We start from the raw sequence: 17,671 nt of genomic DNA on the forward strand, positions 1-17,671 counted from the left end.
GGTTGAAGGAAGGTTCAGAAGATCATATTCGAGTCTGGAAGGGTTAGAGGAGGATAGAAATAGGTTGGAACTGCAGAAGGAGAACTGAGAATGAGATGAAGGTAGGACTTCCTGAGAGTGAAGAATGAGGACTCTTCCACCTCATTAACTGGATGTCTCTTTGCCCTATAGACATTCTCTCCAAATGTACACATCCTTGAACTGTGCGGTAGGGGTTTCTTCTGCAGAGTATGGACAATTTAACACCATGTGTCAAAAGCCAGCCCTGTCCTGGAAAGCAGGACAATGACATGGCCTTCCAATCCTGTTGTCTGGACTTCAGCAGAGAAGAGGCCTCAGTCCCCACACTTGAGGTCCCCAAACCTCTCCAAGACACTCCCCCTCCTAAAGATCCTACCACAAGTGAAGTTAGATGGGGGTAGGGAGAGGTGGACCCTCCAAAGAGTCTTCTGTCCACTTGACCTGAAGCTACCTCTGCTAATGCATGTCGCTCACCTGCCATTTCCTCACCGTCTCTGCTCTCCCTTCCTGGCCCTTCTGGCCCTTCATCTCTGGGCCTGTCCAAGAAAATGGAGGGAGGTTGGAGATTGAGAGAATCCTCCCCTGGGTGTGGGTGGAGAGACTTCTGGGTCTAAGTCTCCTTCCTCCTCATCTGCTGCGGGTGATGAGATGAGGAGTGGGTGGCACTCAGAAGGGTCCTGCCTTTATGCCAGCCCTGGAGGAGGGTCTGAACCCTGTGTCCCTCCTTCCCACCCACCCATGCACACAGCCATTCACATGATCTCTTGCTTCCTCAAGATGAGCTCACATTGGAGTTGGAGCACTGCTCAGGTTACAGCATCGAGGGAAAGAGATTTATTTGCCAGTGGCAGAAGTAGGACAAGGGCAGACGGGCGGGTTTGTGGTTATGGGGGCTTAGTCTCCTCCCCCCCCAGATCCACAAACAGCAGACTCTCTGAGTGCTCGCCTTCCTAAAAGGAGTTTCCATAGAAGCTAACCTCAGCCCTCAGTCCAGTTTCCCCAAAAGCCCATTTGTGATCAGCCTCTCCTGTTCCCCTCTGAGGGCCACCATCTAACTTCCCTCCAGTCCAGCACAGGTCAGCCCAATAAACCCCTCCCTAGGCAACTCAGACTAAGGAATGCTTGGAGCACCCTGAGATGGTATCATCAGGCCTCTATCTCTAGCACTCTTCAGCTGGAACAAACAGGGACTTCTTCTATGTTTGGAGACCTCCTGAGGCATGTATGTACCTCTGTGTGTGTTAGTTGCTCAGTTGTGACCAACTCTTTGTGACCCCCATGGACGATAGCCTGTCAGGCTGATCTGTCCATGGAATTCTTCAGGCAAGAATACTGGAATGGGACGCCATTTCCTTCTTCAGGGGATCTTCCCAACCCAGGAATTGAACCCGGGTCTCCTGCATTGCAGGCAGATTCTTTACTATCTGAGCCACCAGGAAGGTACCTCTATTTCCCCTCCAAAGAACTGAGGCTCTGGCTTCCTTCAAGTCCAGTAACTGGGTAGTCACTAATTCGCTCGGCCTTGGGTAGGTAACTATTAAAGCTTTGATTTCTTCATCAGCGAAACGGAGACTCTGCCCACCCAATTGTTCAGAGGATGAATGAGATAGTGCAATATACCACTTAGCCTAGGAAAGACAGACACAGAAAGTTTTCATTTTCTTCTTTCTCTCCATTTTTCTGGGGGACTTGTCTCTTCCTAGGTCTTTTTCTGAGGCAGAGAGAAGAAACAACTTCCTTTCCTCAGTTTCCTTGGCTGTTTGGAGCCTGTTATGTCATGGAAGAACTAACCCAGAAGGAGACCCTGGCTAGACTTGGGAAAGAATTCCTAGGGGAATCAGTGATATGGGGGACCAAGGAAAGGCAGGGAAGTCGGTGGGCTCTGGGGCCCATCTGGTCTCAGCAATAAAAGCCTAAGGTAGAGCAAATATGGAGGAGGCAGGGGGCTGGGTCCCATGACCTCTGGATGTCCTTTCTGGCCGACAGCCTTCGTGTTTCAGGGCGATCTTTCATGAACTAAGTCTGAGTCATTGTCTCAGTGCTGACAATTCCCACTGCAGTGGCTCAGAGCTGGGGAGGGAGCAACGGTGCTGGCTTCTCTTGGGGGCACACAGTCCATCTTAGATTTGGAGGGCAGAAATGAGGGGTGGGTGGAGCAAGGGGCAAGGCATTCCAGGAGGATGAGTGGCAGTCACTCTCTCAAAAGGGCTCTCAGACCGGAAGTCATAATAGAACTACCAGGAGGCCTCTTACTAGGAGAGCTGGGTGAATGAGCACAGCTGCTGGGCTCTTGGGAGCCTGGGGATGATGGGATGGACAGATGACTTCAAATCTGCATATGGCCAAGGTCCAGCACTAAGAGAACCTGGTCCTCACCCCGGTCTGCCCTTGCCCTTTTTTCCTACTCTGTGATCTTGGGCAGAGAGCTGTCCGTCATCTCTGGAGGGTCTTCAGTTTCTTTCTCTTCAGATTGGATGAATTGGACTAGATCATTTTGAAATGGGGAGTTGGATTAAATGGGGAGGATAATTGTCTATCTCTTAATGTTCTTTTGAGGATTATGTAAGTTAATATATGTAAAGAATTGGACAGAGTAAGTACTTGATAGTTACTATTATATTTTTTTTAAAAATTTAAGGATTCTTATTAACCTTGGGTTTGTAGGTGAGTTTCAGGGAGTTCATGAACCCCTCAAAGTTGTATCAAATTCTGGAGGATAAGCGCTTTCTGGAGGAGAGTCCAGAGCTTTCCTCTGCGCCTCAGAGAATCTAAGATCCCCCAAGATTAAGAATCACTGGCCGGAATGACGCCAGGGCCCTCCACTAGGGGTTGAGATTCTTTGACCACTGTTCCATGAGGACTGACCTATTTTCTCCCGTAAACACCTTCAGTTCAAGCCCCTCCCTGCTTTGGCCTCTGCCCTCATGGATTGTCAAGGACAGCCCAAGCTGAGCACACGAGTGGCTTGCCTTTCCCTCCAGCTTTAGAATCGGGGTTCCCACGTTGGGGAGTTTGTCATGGTTGAGGCCAAGCCTGGGTTCTCATCTCCCAGCTGGGAGAGGAAGAGTGCCCAGGCTCAGCAGGGCTGGGAATGCCGAGAACACAGTGAGAGGCCTGGCCTTGTCCCATCTCCCTCACGTCCCCCCGCCAGCCCACCCCATGGGCCCCAGAGGCAGATGCCGCTCTAATGAGCTAAGGCCCGTGGCAGGCATCGGTAATTATGATTTTATGGAAATATAGAAGGCTCTTACGCAAGTGCCTGACACACTTCCTGGCTGTGGCTTCTGGGACAGCAAGGTCCCCAGGGCCTGGAGGAGGGCCTCTCCACCCCTTGGAGCTCGGGACACTGGCATAGAGCCACCCTTCCACTGCCTATGGCACTGTCCCTAACACGCCCTGAGCGAGCAGCCCCCTCTCTCTGTGCCTCAGGCTCCCTGGAGGGGCACAACATGGGCTCCAGTGTGTGCAGCCCCTCCCCCACCCCACCAGGCTGAACTGTCCCGGAGACCTGTTTTCGCGGGAGGGGGATGTTTCCCCCTCCTCCAATAAGAAAGCCTCTCTTTCCAAGGAGATGCCCCTTCTATTCTCCTTGAGGCTGGGGACGTAAGTCTGATGGCAGCCTGTGGTGGGGAAGTCATAACCCCTGGCTGCCCCTCCCCGGCCTTATGCCAGTTTGCCCACTCCCCTCCCCCATGCCTCTGATGTCCTGAAGTCTCCCCATACCCACCCACAAAGCATCTGTTACCAAGGCAACAGCAATGTCATCACTTTCGGGTGAGCAAAGAGGTGGAGCCCAGTGGACGGGGTGGGGCTGTGATCACTGAAGGTCTCCAAACTCTTAAGGGAGGATCTTTTGCTGCAGAGGGGCCCTGGGCACAGACTGGAGTGCAGACTGCTACTGAGAGCTGGTGGGAAAGAGGGAGGATGAAGTCTGGGAGGAACTGGATCCGGGTGTTAGAGGTGAGGGTGACTGACTTTCTTAAGTGAGAGACACAAGAGGGTGATGATGTTAAAGAGAGGTTGAGGCAGGCAGGATGGGGCCCGCCTGAAACTCCTCCCTTAGTGTTTAGCTCCTTAACTCCTCCTGGGCAGAGATTTTCGGGCTGGGTGTCTAGACTGTTGAAACAGCAGCTAGAGTTCCTGGGGCCAGCCTGGACTCACACCGCCCCCTGCAGGCTACATAGAAAACAGCACTGGATATCTTTCGGGTAGGAGTGTGTGTGTAGGTGGGCTTCCCAGGGGGCGCCAGTGGTAAAAGAACCCCGCTTGTCATTGCTGGAGACCCAAGTGAGGCAGGTTCGATCACTGCGTCGGGAAGATCCCCTGGAGGAGGAAATGGCAACCCACTCCAGTACTCTTGCTAGGATAATCCCATGGATAGCAGAGCCTGGCAGGCTACAGTCCATAGGGTCACCAAGAGCCAGACATGACTGAAGCAATTTAGCAAGTATAGGTGGGCCTTTAAGAGTCTACATTTGCAACATCTAAACCATGGGGTCCTACTAAGTGTCTAGAGGGGCTTTGGGTTCCGGGGGTGCCTGTTTACTGCATTTGAAGCCCTCTTGTAAATCCTGACCCAGAGAGTGCTAACAATACAGGGGGTCCCTCTGAACAGACTTGGGGGTAGGGAGAAGTGGGGACGGAGATGTGCCTTGAGCTGAGCTGACGGAAGCCATCAAGAGGGCTGGAAGGCAGAGGGAACAGCCTGGGCAAAGCCCAGGTGTGAAATAGAACAGACTGTTCTGGAAGCTGTGGGACTGTAAGCAAGGGAGAGGGGGAGTGGTGAAAGGGAAAGGCAGAAGAAAGTGGACCAGTGGCTGTGGATGCTGGGCCAGGAAGATGGGTTTTCCTGCACAAACAGGCTGCTCAGACTCACTCATGGGAATCCAGGTGAACAATCCGGGGGTACCATGGGGCATGAGGAGGGAGAAGGTGGGCAAAGTGGTTCACTCAAAACTGGAAAGGAATGTAAAGACATGGCTCTATATTAAATGTTTGTGCAAACCTTGCTTTTGACTCCAAGAATATCCATATTAGTTTTCCCACTAAAAAATGATTTTAGGGACTTTCCCTGATGGTCTATTGGTTAAGAATCCACCTTCCAATGCAGGGAACTCCGGTTCAATCCCTGGTGGCAGAGCTAAGATCCCACATGCCATGAGGCAACTAAGCCCATACATTGCAGCTAGAGAAAGCCTGAGTGATGATGAAGACCCAGCACAGCCAAAAATTTTTAAAAATGATTTTAAGCATTAACCACTATGTACTACTGTGGTTATCACTGATGCCTGGAAGATGGGCATGTTTACCCAGGGGTTTTCATAGCCCAGCTTGAGAATGGCACCGTGAGTGACAATGGTATGGTCATTCTTGTGTCGTAGGAAGATCTCCCTGGCTCTCAGGGGCAGCAACATGGAAATAGAGCCAGAGTAGTGGGCTAAGAGCCTTCTAAGAGGATAGCCAGGAACAAGTCTTGTTTTGGCCTGGGTGCATGGCAGTGAGGTGACTCAGGGTCCAGCCCACTTTCACTAGCTAATCAGTTCAGTTCAGTTGCTCAGTCGTGTCCAATTCTTTGCAACTCCATGGACTACAGCACATGCTCCAGGCTTCCCTGTCCATCACCAACTCCCGGAGCTTGCCCAAACTCACGTCCATTGAGTCGGTGATGCCATCTCATCCTCTGTCGCCCCCTTCTCCTCCTGCCTTCGAATCTTTCCCAGCATCAGGGTCTTTCCCAATGAGTAGTTCTTCACATCAGGTGGCCAAAGTATTGGCCACTAGCTAATAACTTTGGGCAAATTGCACAGACTGTAATCGGGACCTTCTTACCTCAAGAGGTGGTTATAACATGCAGTGGGACCTGGAAGATCAAATACCCCAGAAAAGCTGTTCCCTTGCAGCCTTCACTGCTACTCATTCCAAGGGAATTCTCAAGTCATAGACACATCCTGAGGAAATCAAAATCTTGTATCCTGTCTCTCTGCCATCATCAGCCCTCCCACCCCCATCTACAAAACCAACTGCAGCAGCCAGCCACTATCATTCATATTTGCCCATCCTCAGAGCTCATGGCCCAGAAGTAGAACAGAAAGTATTTTGTCCCCATTTTGCAGCTGGAGAGGTCAGAAAGCTCAGAAAGATCAGAGGTCCCTCCTCTCATCAGAATCCAGGTTCCGGGGTCCAATACTCCTTTGAGAACTGTTGAATAAATGAATACATGAATCATTCAAATCCCCAAATCAGCCCCTTTCTTTGCAGGAGGGGGTGTAGACTTTACTCTCCAGCTTCTCAAGTTGGAATGTTGCTCGGAGACTCGTTTCATAATTCCATACACATTTGTCAGGCAGAATGTGTCATACAGTACAGTCATTAGGAGAAAAGGTTGTAGTTCAGGCAGCCTGGGTTCAAACTCTGGCTGTGTCTTATCTTAGCTGCATGACCTTGAGGTAGCCTCTTAATCTCTTGGAGCCTCAGTTTCCCCATCTGTATAATTGGGGGGAGGGAGGCAGTGATAATAGAATAATAGGAAAAAAATAGCATTTATCTTAGAAGATAGATGGAAAAGCACTCTGAAGTCACACTGAGCACTAAAGAACTGTTTGTTAAATAAACAGACCCTCTACATTTATGTGTTATATAAATAAACCTACACTTTCAAGTGTTAAATAAATTAACCTGTATAATGGACTAGGCACTGGAAATATATAGAGAAAAGGACATCTATATTGGGACTTTGCTGGCAGTCCATTGGTTAAGATGCCCCATTTCCACTGCAGTGATGTGGGTTCTGTCCCTGGTCAGGGACTTGAGATATCCTGATCCCACACACTGTGCAGTGCGGCCACAATAAATAAATAAATAAAAAGATACCTACATTACTGAGGGCTCAATTATTACCTCATTCATTATTACCTAGCCCTGTGGGGTAGACATTCTCATCATCCCCTTTTTATAGTTGCAGCATGAACCTCAGAAAGGTTTAGTTTCTTGCCCAAAGCCACTCAGCTGTGCTTGCACTCAGGGTCTATCTCGAGAAACATACTCTTAAACCTAAACACTAACCCACCTCTTAGTTTCTACTTTCAAGGGACTTCCACTCTGATGAAAAAATAGACATTAAGCAAAGTGAACAAAGAATAAACTGCATGTCAGATGACTGCTGTGAAGGAATTTGGTGAAGAGCTGAGACACATGGAGAACATAAATGCCAACCGGCTAGGTGGCAGAGGGTTTTAAGAAGGAGGCAGTGGACTCCCTTGGTGGTCGAGGGTTCAGAATCCATGTGCCAGTGCAGGGGACATGAGTCATGCCGAGGGGCAACTAAGCCTCAGTGCCACAAGCTTGCGCATTGCAACTAAGAGTAGTCCCCACTCTCCACAACTAGAGAAAGCCCACGCCCAGAAACTAAGTGCAGCCAAAAATAAATAAATAATTTTAATATATATTATTTAAAAAAAAAAAAAGGAGGCAGTAACTTTGAAACATGAACCGAGTACCTTTCCAACGTGAGACTTCCTGATGGTGAGATGAACTCTCAGGAATACAAGACTGGGGGCTTAAAGACAGGTCTGTGCATCCTCAAACTCTAGGGGCTGCTGTTCAGTATGATGCCTTATGGAGTTGCGCACCTAGAAGCCTCAGTTTGTTGGGAAAAGGAATCCCTCTACTACTGCTGGCCTATAACTGTAGCTCAGCTGGTAAAGAATCCACTTGCAATGCAGGAGACCCCGGTTCGATTCCTGGGTCAGGAAGAGTCCCTGGAGAAGGGAACAGCTATCCACTCCAGTATTCTAGCCTGGAGAGTTCCATGGACAGAAGAGCTAAGCAGTCTACAGTCCATGGGGTCTCAAAGAGTCAGACTCAACTGAGCAACTTTCACTTACTACTACTGGGTAGGTTCAATGAATGGATGAGGAACACTCCTCTCAGCCCCTCTTCCTCTGAGGGAGCGGTAGACTTCACACTCTTAACTCTCCAGGTTAAAATGTTGCCTGGGATAAAAGATGAAACAAAACAACAAATTTTGGTTAGAGGAGAAGGATGGTGAATTATTCCTTAGCAATTTTTACAAAAAAAAAAGTTACTTCCTTGGCTTAGGGTAAGGAATAACCCCAAGGGTATTATTAGGATCGAGCTATGCCATGCCTAGACAATGATAGAGCTGTTTGGATGTGAAAAAAAATCCACCTTAAAAAAAATATATCATGCTTTGGACTTCTCTGGCGGTCCAGCGAAGGCTTCCATTACAGTGCTCGTGGGTTCCATCGCTTGAGGGGGGATTAAGATACTGCATGCCTGTGGCGCAGCCCCCCTCCCCAGACCAGCTCTTGGTGGTGTCCTCTGAAGGGCCCACACCGGTCTCAGCTTTTTCTACTTCCGTCCTCTGTAACAAGCCTCCTCCCACCACCTCCACCTTCCCTCTGCCACACTGCCGCTCCCTCATCCTGATCCGCCCAGACCAGGGCCACACCCTGCCTCCTGACCCTTCGTAGCCCCTTCCTCTGTCCTTCTTGGAATCTTGCTCTGTCCAACCTTGGAGAGTCCCATGGGGGGGCCTTCTGGCCTTGAATCCAGCTTTGGGCAATGGGTGAGTCTTGAAGTCTTAGGTGTCTTAATGGGGATCTTGGGGACTCAAAGTTTCTTTGGTGCCCATTGGCAAGAATGTTCCCATTCCCTTTTCTCCTCTGGTCTGGCTTCATAGGAGAAGAATGTAGGTACAGGACCGAGGGCCAGGCCCCTGGAGGAACCCTGCCCATTGTGTGTGGAGGGGTGGGGGGATGGGGGCGGGGAGGGCGGCATACTCTCGTTTTCCTTCTCCCTTCCTCTGAGGAGGGGCCGCCAGAATCACAAAGCCTGGATAGTCAGGGTCACATGAGGTCAGGCCGCATCTTTGGAGCCCAGTCTCTGCTCTCTGCAATGCCTTTATCTGTTTACACCAAACACAGTAGTGGGAGGTGGGGGCCACAGGCCAGGGCTGACAGCGTAGTGACAGCAGGGGCTGAGCCTGAGGAAGGGGGCCATCTAGAAACACAGTCCACCCCAAGCCCCAGGGCAGAGCTGGACCTCCTCTCCTTCTACCTCCCCGGGGAGGGGGCACTCCCAGGCCCACCCCCTCCTTCTCACGGGTATGCTCTCCCTCCCATCACCACCCTCTGAGTTGTTTCCAGAGCAAGCTGGACTATATTCTGTAAACTCCAGGCCCCTAGCCAGGCAGCCCCCAGTGACAGGGCAGATGTTGGGCCATCACTGCCCCTATATGGGGGGTGGCTGGGGGGAGGCCAGGGGAGCAAAGGCCCTTTGTAGGTCCACATGATGCTGTGTGTCTGTTTGTCCTGTCCCCTGGAGCAGTCAGTCTCCCAGCCCCCATAGCATCCTGTGAGGGGTCCAGGCAGGTGGTCTCCGGGAGTCAACTTGGTTTACATATCTGGAGCTAATCTCTTAGCCCCAGGGTGCCACTCATGGTTCCTGGGCCTCTTGGGGAACGGTGAAGGTGGGGTTAGTGGATATCCATCCCTGTGACTGGTCTTGCTGCACAGCTGTCTCCTCTTTGAATTAATGATTGGTGTGGAGCCCTAGGGACATCATTTCTCCCTTCCCCCTCAGCTAGGGCTGCCTAACAGGTCCTGAATTTCCTGGAGCCCTGATTGCTCAGCCAATAAGGGGCCGAAGCCTTGCCCCACCCTTCCATCTTTCCCTGCTTGTGTATAAAGCCTGGGGCCCCAGCTGGATGGCCCAGGGTGTCCAGCCCAACCCAGTGCTGTGCTCCCTGCAACACAGCTGGTCCTGCTGTCTCTCCAAGATGCTGTTTTGGCACAACCAGCCTGAGCACCTGTGGCCGAGCCCCGGGGAGCTGTACCCTGGGCCACTACGCAGCTTGCTCAGGTAAGGGTCAGAACCCCTCCCTCCGGTCCCCGAGGAAGGCACGGATCTGAGTTGTGATGGACGTGGTAGGGCCATCTGTTTCAAGCCGAAGATTATGGGCTTCCTGTTCTTGGGGGGTGGTTGGTCAGTGCGTGCGTACTCAGTCATATCCAACTCACTGCGAACCCACTGGGAAATGGTCAAATGTACCTGGAATTTAGTAGGTCCCAGGACATCTCAAAACACCCTAACCACTCACCCGCTCAGGACACATGTTGGGCAGTCACTGGCTGTCAAGCAAGCCTTGAGGATGCAAATAAGTAATTGATGGCAGATGTTTGCAAATATTGTAGCGTTGGGGATTTGCACCTGAAGGGAGGTCTGCTGGAGGCCAGAGGAGTGGAATGGGGACCCCTTAGGCCCTGGCTGCTGCAGGGGTACCTGCTTCAGCAAACTGTAGGCTCCCTGGAGGGAGAATGTGGCAGAAAGAGTCAAAGCCTCTTGGAGGAGGGGGTGGACAGGGCAGAAGCCAGCAGTGCCTTCCTCTTCCTGGCAGGGAGGCCTTGCCCTTCCCCTACCTCAAGCAGAAAGAGCTGGCCAACATCCCCGAGCGGAGTAGCCCTGCCCCGCGTTCCAGTACGTGCTCTGCGCAGCCACCTTGCCGGCCGTGAGGCAGCAGGAGGAGACCCTCACCTACCTGAACCAGGGTGCGATGGGCCTGGGGATGGAGGGTGCTAGTGGGAGGCTGCGGGTGGCAGGCAGCCTCTCTGCCCCCCAGAGAGGGGTGCTCACTTCCTCTCAATTTCTCCTAGGCCAGTCCTATGAGGTACGGATGCTCTGCAACCCCGAACTGGTTGATGCCACCCAGGAGCCCCGGCTGCTGAAGGCAAGTGCCTCCACTCCCAGTCCTGGCAAAGGCTGGCTATGACTATCCCTCTGGCAGGAAGCCAGTGTCATCACGGTGATGTCATTCTCAAGTAGAGCCCTCTCAAGTCCACCTTTTCATTTGACCTTCACAACAGCTTGGTGGTGGCGGGAATTGTTGAGGAAACAGGCACAGTGAGGTGAAGTATTTTCTCAAGGACACAGAGCCAGTAAGTAGCAGAACCAGGATTTAGAAATACATTAACATAGCATTATTCACACACATGATTCCATCTCTCAGGAGAAAAAAAAAAAAGTTTTTATTTAGCTCCCATTCTTTGCCAGAAACTGTTCTATGCACTAGAGATTCACGGGTAAAGAGACAGATGTGGCTTCCTTCCTCAGGGGACTTGTGTTCTACTGAGACAAACATGTCATTGAACAATTTAGATATGATTACAAGTTGATTTACAAATTGCAAACTGCTAAGTGTTTCGAAGAAAGAGTGACTGAGTGCAAAGTGATTAACTCCTCCATTTTACAGATGAGGAAACTGAGGCTCTAGGTTACTTCCTCAGTTTCACCACTTGTTGAATGGCAGGTGGCATCTGGACACAGATCTAGTTATTCTAAGTCCTTTTGCCCCCTGGGTGTGGGAGGAAAGGTAAGGGAGAGGCTGGAAAGGTTGACCTGTCCCAGAGGTGGTAGCTGGTTCCCAAATGCCCCGGCCCCGTCCTGTGCCCACAGAACGTGGTGCGTGTGGTTTTCCACGACCGGCGCCTGCAGTACACAGAGCAGCAACAGCTGGACGGGTGGAGGTGGAGCCGGCCTGGGGACCGCATCCTGGACATAGGTGAATGGGGAGGGACCAGGGCCCTTCAGGGCTGCTGTCTGGCTTAGAGGCCCCTGTGGATGAGGGGTGGTGGTGCTGAGTCCTGCTCCCTGCCTGCCAATCTGTGCCTGCAGATATCCCACTGTCCGTGGGGGTGCTGGAACCCCAAGTGCTGCCCTCACAACTGAACACCGTGGAGTTTTATTGGGACCCGACCAAGAGGACCTCTCTCTTCCTGCAGGTGAGTCTGAAGCTGGGACAGAAAGGAGGCTGGAGGTCAGATGGGGGTGGCAGCAGCCTATATGGGAAAGGAAGGTGAGCTCGGATGGAGGTCAGAGGAGGTAATAAGAATGAATCACTTCCAGAAAGCACTGTGAGGAACAAAGGTGGACAAATGTTGATTGAATGTCACCATAAGGAAGGACTTGTCAAACATCAAGGTGATGGAAGAAATGACAAAACATAGGACAGAATTTAGCTTCATGGAAAGTAATGGTCTGCAAAGTATGGGCAAAATTAAAAGGAGACATCAACTGGGAAAAATGCTTGCCACATATAACATATATAGTGTTATATTTTAAATATATAAAAAGTGCTCATACATTAAAAAGAAAAAGTAGATGAAAGCTCAATACAAAAATGGGCAAAAGATATAAGCAATTGATAAAGAAGGATACAAATTGCTAATAAATGTAGACAGTTCAAACTCACAAAATGTTAATAATGCTAATTAAAACTACATGTATATATGTACACACACACATGCACACATGGCTTCCCTGGTGGTTCAGTGGTAAAGAATCCACCTGTCAATGCAGGAGATATGCCTTCAATCCCTGGGTTGGGACTATCCCCTGGAGAAGAAAATGGCAATCCACTCCAGTATTCTAGCCTGGGAAATCCCATGGACAGAGGAGTGGCGGGCTACAGTCCATGCATCGAAAAGAGTCAGACATGACTTGGCAATTAAACAACAAACTATATATATATATATATATTTACACACACACACACACATATACACTGGCAAAGACTTTTATTATTGGTAAGCTTTAGAGAAACAGACAACCTCATATCCCAAGAATGCAAATTGGTTCATCCATTTTGTAGGTATGTGGGCAAATTTTATTAAATTTAATGTTCATACTCATTTTCCCTCATTTTCCGCCTCAAGAAATGCAGTGTTGAATAAGTACCATAATAAATACCCCTGCCATTTTTTTTCACCCCTGCCATTTTTTCTATTAAAAGATATTAATCAAAATGTCCATCAGATAAGGGTGGACTTTGAAATAAGTGTTTAGTAGTTTATAACGGAAATTGTGTAGCCATTAAAATGATGTCTTAGAAATATTTCATGACAAAGAGAAACTGCTTTCCCGTACGTAAAGGCAGAATGTAGACCTGTATTTAATGTTTGATGCCTATTTTGCAAAAATAAAAGTGTGTGTGTATATAAAAGTTGTGTTTTATTCTTGCCCAGAGAAAAGACAGGAACAAAACTTGAATGTTAACAAGTACTGTCAGGCGAGTACAGATGTCAGGCAAGTGTGTGCGCCTTGGCTTCTGTCTCGTCACAACAAAGATTTGGAGTACTGTCTCTGAGAGGTGGGGTGATGGAGATGCCCGTATCCTTTGTACTTTTTCAGTGCTGTACTGTACTTCATTGCTCAGTCCTGATTCTTTCAGACCCGATGAACTGTGTAGCCTGCCAGGCAAGAATACTGGAGTGGGTTGCCACGCCCAACCCAGGGATTGAACCCAGGTCTTCCACATTGCAGGCAGATTCTTTACCCTCTGAGCCACCAGGGAAGCCCAAGAATACTGGAGTGGGTAGCCTATCCCTTCTACACGGGATGCTCCCGACTCAGGGTTTGAACTGGGGTCTCCTGCATTGCAGGCGGATTCTTTACCAGCTGAGCTACCAGGGAAGCCCCCCCTGCATTTTCTATGTTGAATATATTTCCTTTTATAAGAAAAAATATTGTCAAAATTCACCTATAAGTCCCTTTTTGAATGTCCTCTGTACTCTAAGCACCTAGACGAGGAGCCAGGTGGATATGGCACAATTTCAGTTCCACCACTTCTTGGCATGAACCTTGCCCGGGTAATGTAATCTCTATGAGTCTCAGCTTCCCTACCTGTAAAGTTAGATTCATTAGCTGTTCTTCACAAGGTTGCGGGAAGGCTACAGTGGTTGTACAGGTCAGGAAAGCTTCCTAGAGCAGACTGCTAGATTTAGCAAATAAAATACAGGACACTCAATTTAGATAAACTTTGACCTGGTAACTCTACCCTGGAATGGAATGTATGGGCTCAAGTGTGAGCAGAGGGAGCTTTCCCAGTAGAGACTCAAGGGACAGCTCTGCAGGTGTATTGGAGTGGTAAGTAGGCTAGATGGGTGGGTCATTAGGTTCATTGATGTGAGAAAGAGAGAGCAGACAGGCAAAAAGGTTTGACTTGTCTCTTTAAGGTGCCTGAATGCCACGGTCAGGGACTTTGCTTCTCATCTCATAGTCTTGAGGAGCCACTGAGGGATTTTGAACCAGGGAAAGAACCTAATAAGGTATGCCTTAAGAATAGACACTGGTTGGGGATGGAAAGTTGCTGTGGCTGACAGGTGGCAGACAGGTAACAGGTTTCAGGTGAGATCCCTTGAGTGTGGGCGGGACCTAGATAGCGTCACCTTCTTTTCCACCTCAGGTTCACTGCACCAGCACTGAGTTCACTCCTCAGAAAAAAGGTGGGGAGAAAGGCGTCCCCTTTCGCCTCCAGACCGACACTTTCAAGCCCAGTGATAAGGAGCTTCCGCTGGAGCACCTGCACTCAGCGGGCTGCCTCGTCAAGGTGTTTAAGGTACGGGCAGCTCGGGGCCCTTTCCCCTCCGTCCCTCTCAGGGCCTGCCTTGCTGGCCGTGTGGATCTGACTTCCCCTCCGTCCCTCTCAGGGCCTGCCTTGCTGGCCGTGTGGATCTGACTTCCCCTCCGTCCCTCTCAGGGCCTGCCTTGCTGGCCGTGTGGATCTGACTTCCCCTCCGTCCCTCTCAGGGCCTGCCTTGCTGGCCGTGTGGATCTGACTTGGCTTTGCGGTGGACCCTCACTCAGCCTGCAGGCCCTGTACTTGGGACTGTTTCCTTCTCTGGACACAGAGGGGTGGGGATTGGTCTCTTTCTCAGAGCCCTTCCTGTCATGAGAAGTGGGCAGGTAAGGAGGGGAGCTCTGACGCTTCCTTGTTACCCCACTGTAGCCCAAAGGAGCTGACCGGAAACTGAAAACTGACCGGGAGAAGATTGAGAAACAGCCTGTGCATGAGAGAAACAAGTATCAGACAGCCTGTGACAGCACCGTCTTCATGGAGGTATGTGTGCTGGGCGGTGGGGGCCGGGGGGCAGAAAACATCCTCATTGTACACGTGGGGAAACAGAGGTCTCAGGTATTGCGACTGCTGCAGGATCATCAGCACCCACACATACACACCAGTGATTCCCCGTTTCCTGCGAGGACAAACTGCACTGCCTGTAGTTGATGATTCCCAGGAGCTGACGCTCACAAGCTGCCTCTTCTGTGCCCTGCTGTTGCAGCCACCTGACTTCTGCTCCCTCTTCCTGGAGCATCTCCCTTGCTGCTGTAGCTCCTCCGGGAAGCCTTCCCTGACTCCCCCAGCCAGACCTGAGGCTAGTTTAACTCTTCATTGTGTGGAAATTTGATCTGTGAGGGACTCCCGGAGGCAGGGACCAAGTTTGGCCCAAGGCCTGCCAACAGTCACCACGGCACTCTGGAACGTCCAGGCTAACCTTGCTGTTTGTTTGCCCCACAGTGTTCACCGTGGCCAGAGCCCATTTCAGGAGTCCCCCCGCCTCTGAGCCCTTTTGCTCTGACCTCTCCCCACTCCTGCAAGCTCCTGTCCCCGGAGAGGTGAGGCAGGATAAACACCTCCTATCAGCCCCTGGGGTGAGACTGAAGAGAGAAGCCCTCAACTCAGGAGGCAGGCCCAGGGGTGCCGCTGAGGGAGCTTCTGGGGAACATGTGGTTGACACCAGGACAGGCCTAGGGACGTGGGGGCAGGAGACTGGCCACCCTGCTCCCCTGAGCCAGACTCCCTGCTCCCCCACAGCCTCTGCTCCTCACCATTCCCCTTGGACACCTTGAGGGGCAGCCTAGCTCTTGTGAGGCTTCCTCCCACCCCCAACTCTTTCGAAGCCTTCTCAGCAGTTCCATCTTTCTCCCTAACAGGGTGGCCCTGCCCCCTGGTGGGCAGATGTGGTATGGCCACAGGTCGCAAAATGGTTGCCTGATGGCATCGGGCACATCCCTCAGGCAGGATGAGCCTCCCTTCTCAGACTCGGGACCCCCAAGGGCAGGGATGTTTCCCCTCCATCTTGTTCTCAGTCCATGGTGCTACTTGGACCACTCTTTATGCCTCGGGATCTGAACCCTGGAGCCTCCGTCCCAGAGACACAGCAGTGGTTGCATCGGCACCGGTTCTTCAGCTACTGCCGGTTGCTGGCCAATTTCACTGGTGAGGCTGGGATCTGGCCCACAGGTAGGGACCAGACCTGGAGGGGACTGAGGGCCCTCAGGCAGGAAGCCTGTCTGTCCTGGCTTGCTCTGTGTCCTTCAACTAACTTTTATTTAGAACTAATTGTTGACAAAGCACAATGCTTGCTAGGCTCTCTAGTGCATTATCTCATACAATTTATACATCACACCTGAGGACAGGGCTCAGAGAGTCTAAATAACTTGCCCAAGGGCACATAGCTAGCCAGTGGCAGAGGTGGGATTTGAATCCAAGTCTGACTCCCAGGTCTGGATATACTAGGGCTATTTGTAGACTAACAGTGGATTGTATCCCTTGCCACACTTGATCCTGGCCTCTCTTTCCCTAATCTAGCCCTGTCTGACTTTGCAGGCACTGATCTGCTGAAGCTTACTCGCCAGGACCTTATCCAGATCTGTGGAGCTGCTGACGGGATCCGCCTTTTCAATACTCTCAGAGCCAGGTGCTGGGCATTGCCAACCAGGATTCCCTTTTCACTGCAGTGTGTGCATGCTAAGTCAGTTCAGTCACCTCTGACTGCAACCCTATTAACTGCAGCCTGCCAGGCTCCTCTGTCCATGGGATTCTCCAGGCAAGAATATTGGAGTTGGTTGCCACACCCTTCTCCAGGCGATCATCCCCAGCTCAGGGATTGAACTTGTCTGTCTCCTGCATTGGCAGGCAGGTTCTTCACCACTAGTGCCACCTGGGAAGCCTTCCCAGTGTAGCCGCACTTACCAACTCAGCTGCAGTCCTGTTTCATAGAATGTTTAAGTGGAAGGCACCTGAAAAACTACTTACCCCCACTTCTTTTTACAAAGTAAGAAACTCAGGATAGTAAGAAACCTGAGGAGGACGGCAACCTGCTGCCTGAGGTCAGAGCAAGCCTAGCAGAGTTGGGCTTAAAGTTAGGCTGCTGTGACTTCGTTCTGTGGCCATCCCGTGTGCATCACTCAAGTTTCTGGGAGTAAAGGTGGATTTTTCTCCTCTCCTTTCCCCACAGGGTCCAGCGTTCACTAAATCTTGGTGACCCCTCTCCCTAGACACCTGGGAGGAGGTGGGATTCTCCCAAAGGGGCTAAAACTGGGACCTGTTAGTTCAGGTATGATTGTAGACTTTTCTCTTGGTCCAGGCCGATCCGACACCGGCTGACCTTATATGTTGCTCAGGAGGCCTCTACAAGACGATGAGGTTCCTAAGAACCCTGACTCAGGTGAGGTTCTGGCCTCTTCAGAAAACAAAAGAAGCCAGGCGTGGCTGCATGAAACCTCTTCTGGCCTGGGACCCAGCATGCCCTTGGCATTCTCATCTTTTGTGATTTGACTAGTCTTCCAGGATGTCTCCCTGGGTTTATTCCTCCATGCTCTACACTCTGATTCCACAAATTCCATCCAAATTTGTCATTCTATTGGTACAAGGGATTAGAACACTATAATCTTGTTATTGTATCTGGGCTTCAGTCATTCATATGGCATCCCATCATTTCTTTAAACTGGAGGTTCCTCTCAATTTGAGGCCTTGCCAGAGGTAAGGAATGGGAGGTGAAAATGGAAGTGA

At 50.7% G+C, this 17,671-nt stretch overlaps 1 protein-coding gene across 1 annotated transcript; it reads left to right on the plus strand.

Moving 5' to 3' along the window:
* Window positions 1–9,788: 9,788 nt before the first annotated feature.
* Window positions 9,789–15,748, plus strand: LOC110142531 (transcription factor CP2-like protein 1). Its single transcript, XM_070479396.1, is given in 8 exon segments — window positions 9,789–9,903; window positions 10,439–10,496; window positions 10,499–10,589; window positions 10,695–10,768; window positions 11,494–11,599; window positions 11,713–11,819; window positions 14,282–14,434; window positions 14,825–15,748. Coding segments are annotated over 8 exon segments (951 nt in total). The 5' UTR covers window positions 9,789–9,820; the 3' UTR covers window positions 15,104–15,748.
* The last annotated feature ends 1,923 nt before the right edge of the window (window positions 15,749–17,671 follow it).

This window comes from Odocoileus virginianus, chromosome 17 (genome assembly GCF_023699985.2).
Source record: "Odocoileus virginianus isolate 20LAN1187 ecotype Illinois chromosome 17, Ovbor_1.2, whole genome shotgun sequence".
In the NCBI taxonomy this organism is placed as follows: domain Eukaryota; kingdom Metazoa; phylum Chordata; class Mammalia; order Artiodactyla; family Cervidae; genus Odocoileus; species Odocoileus virginianus.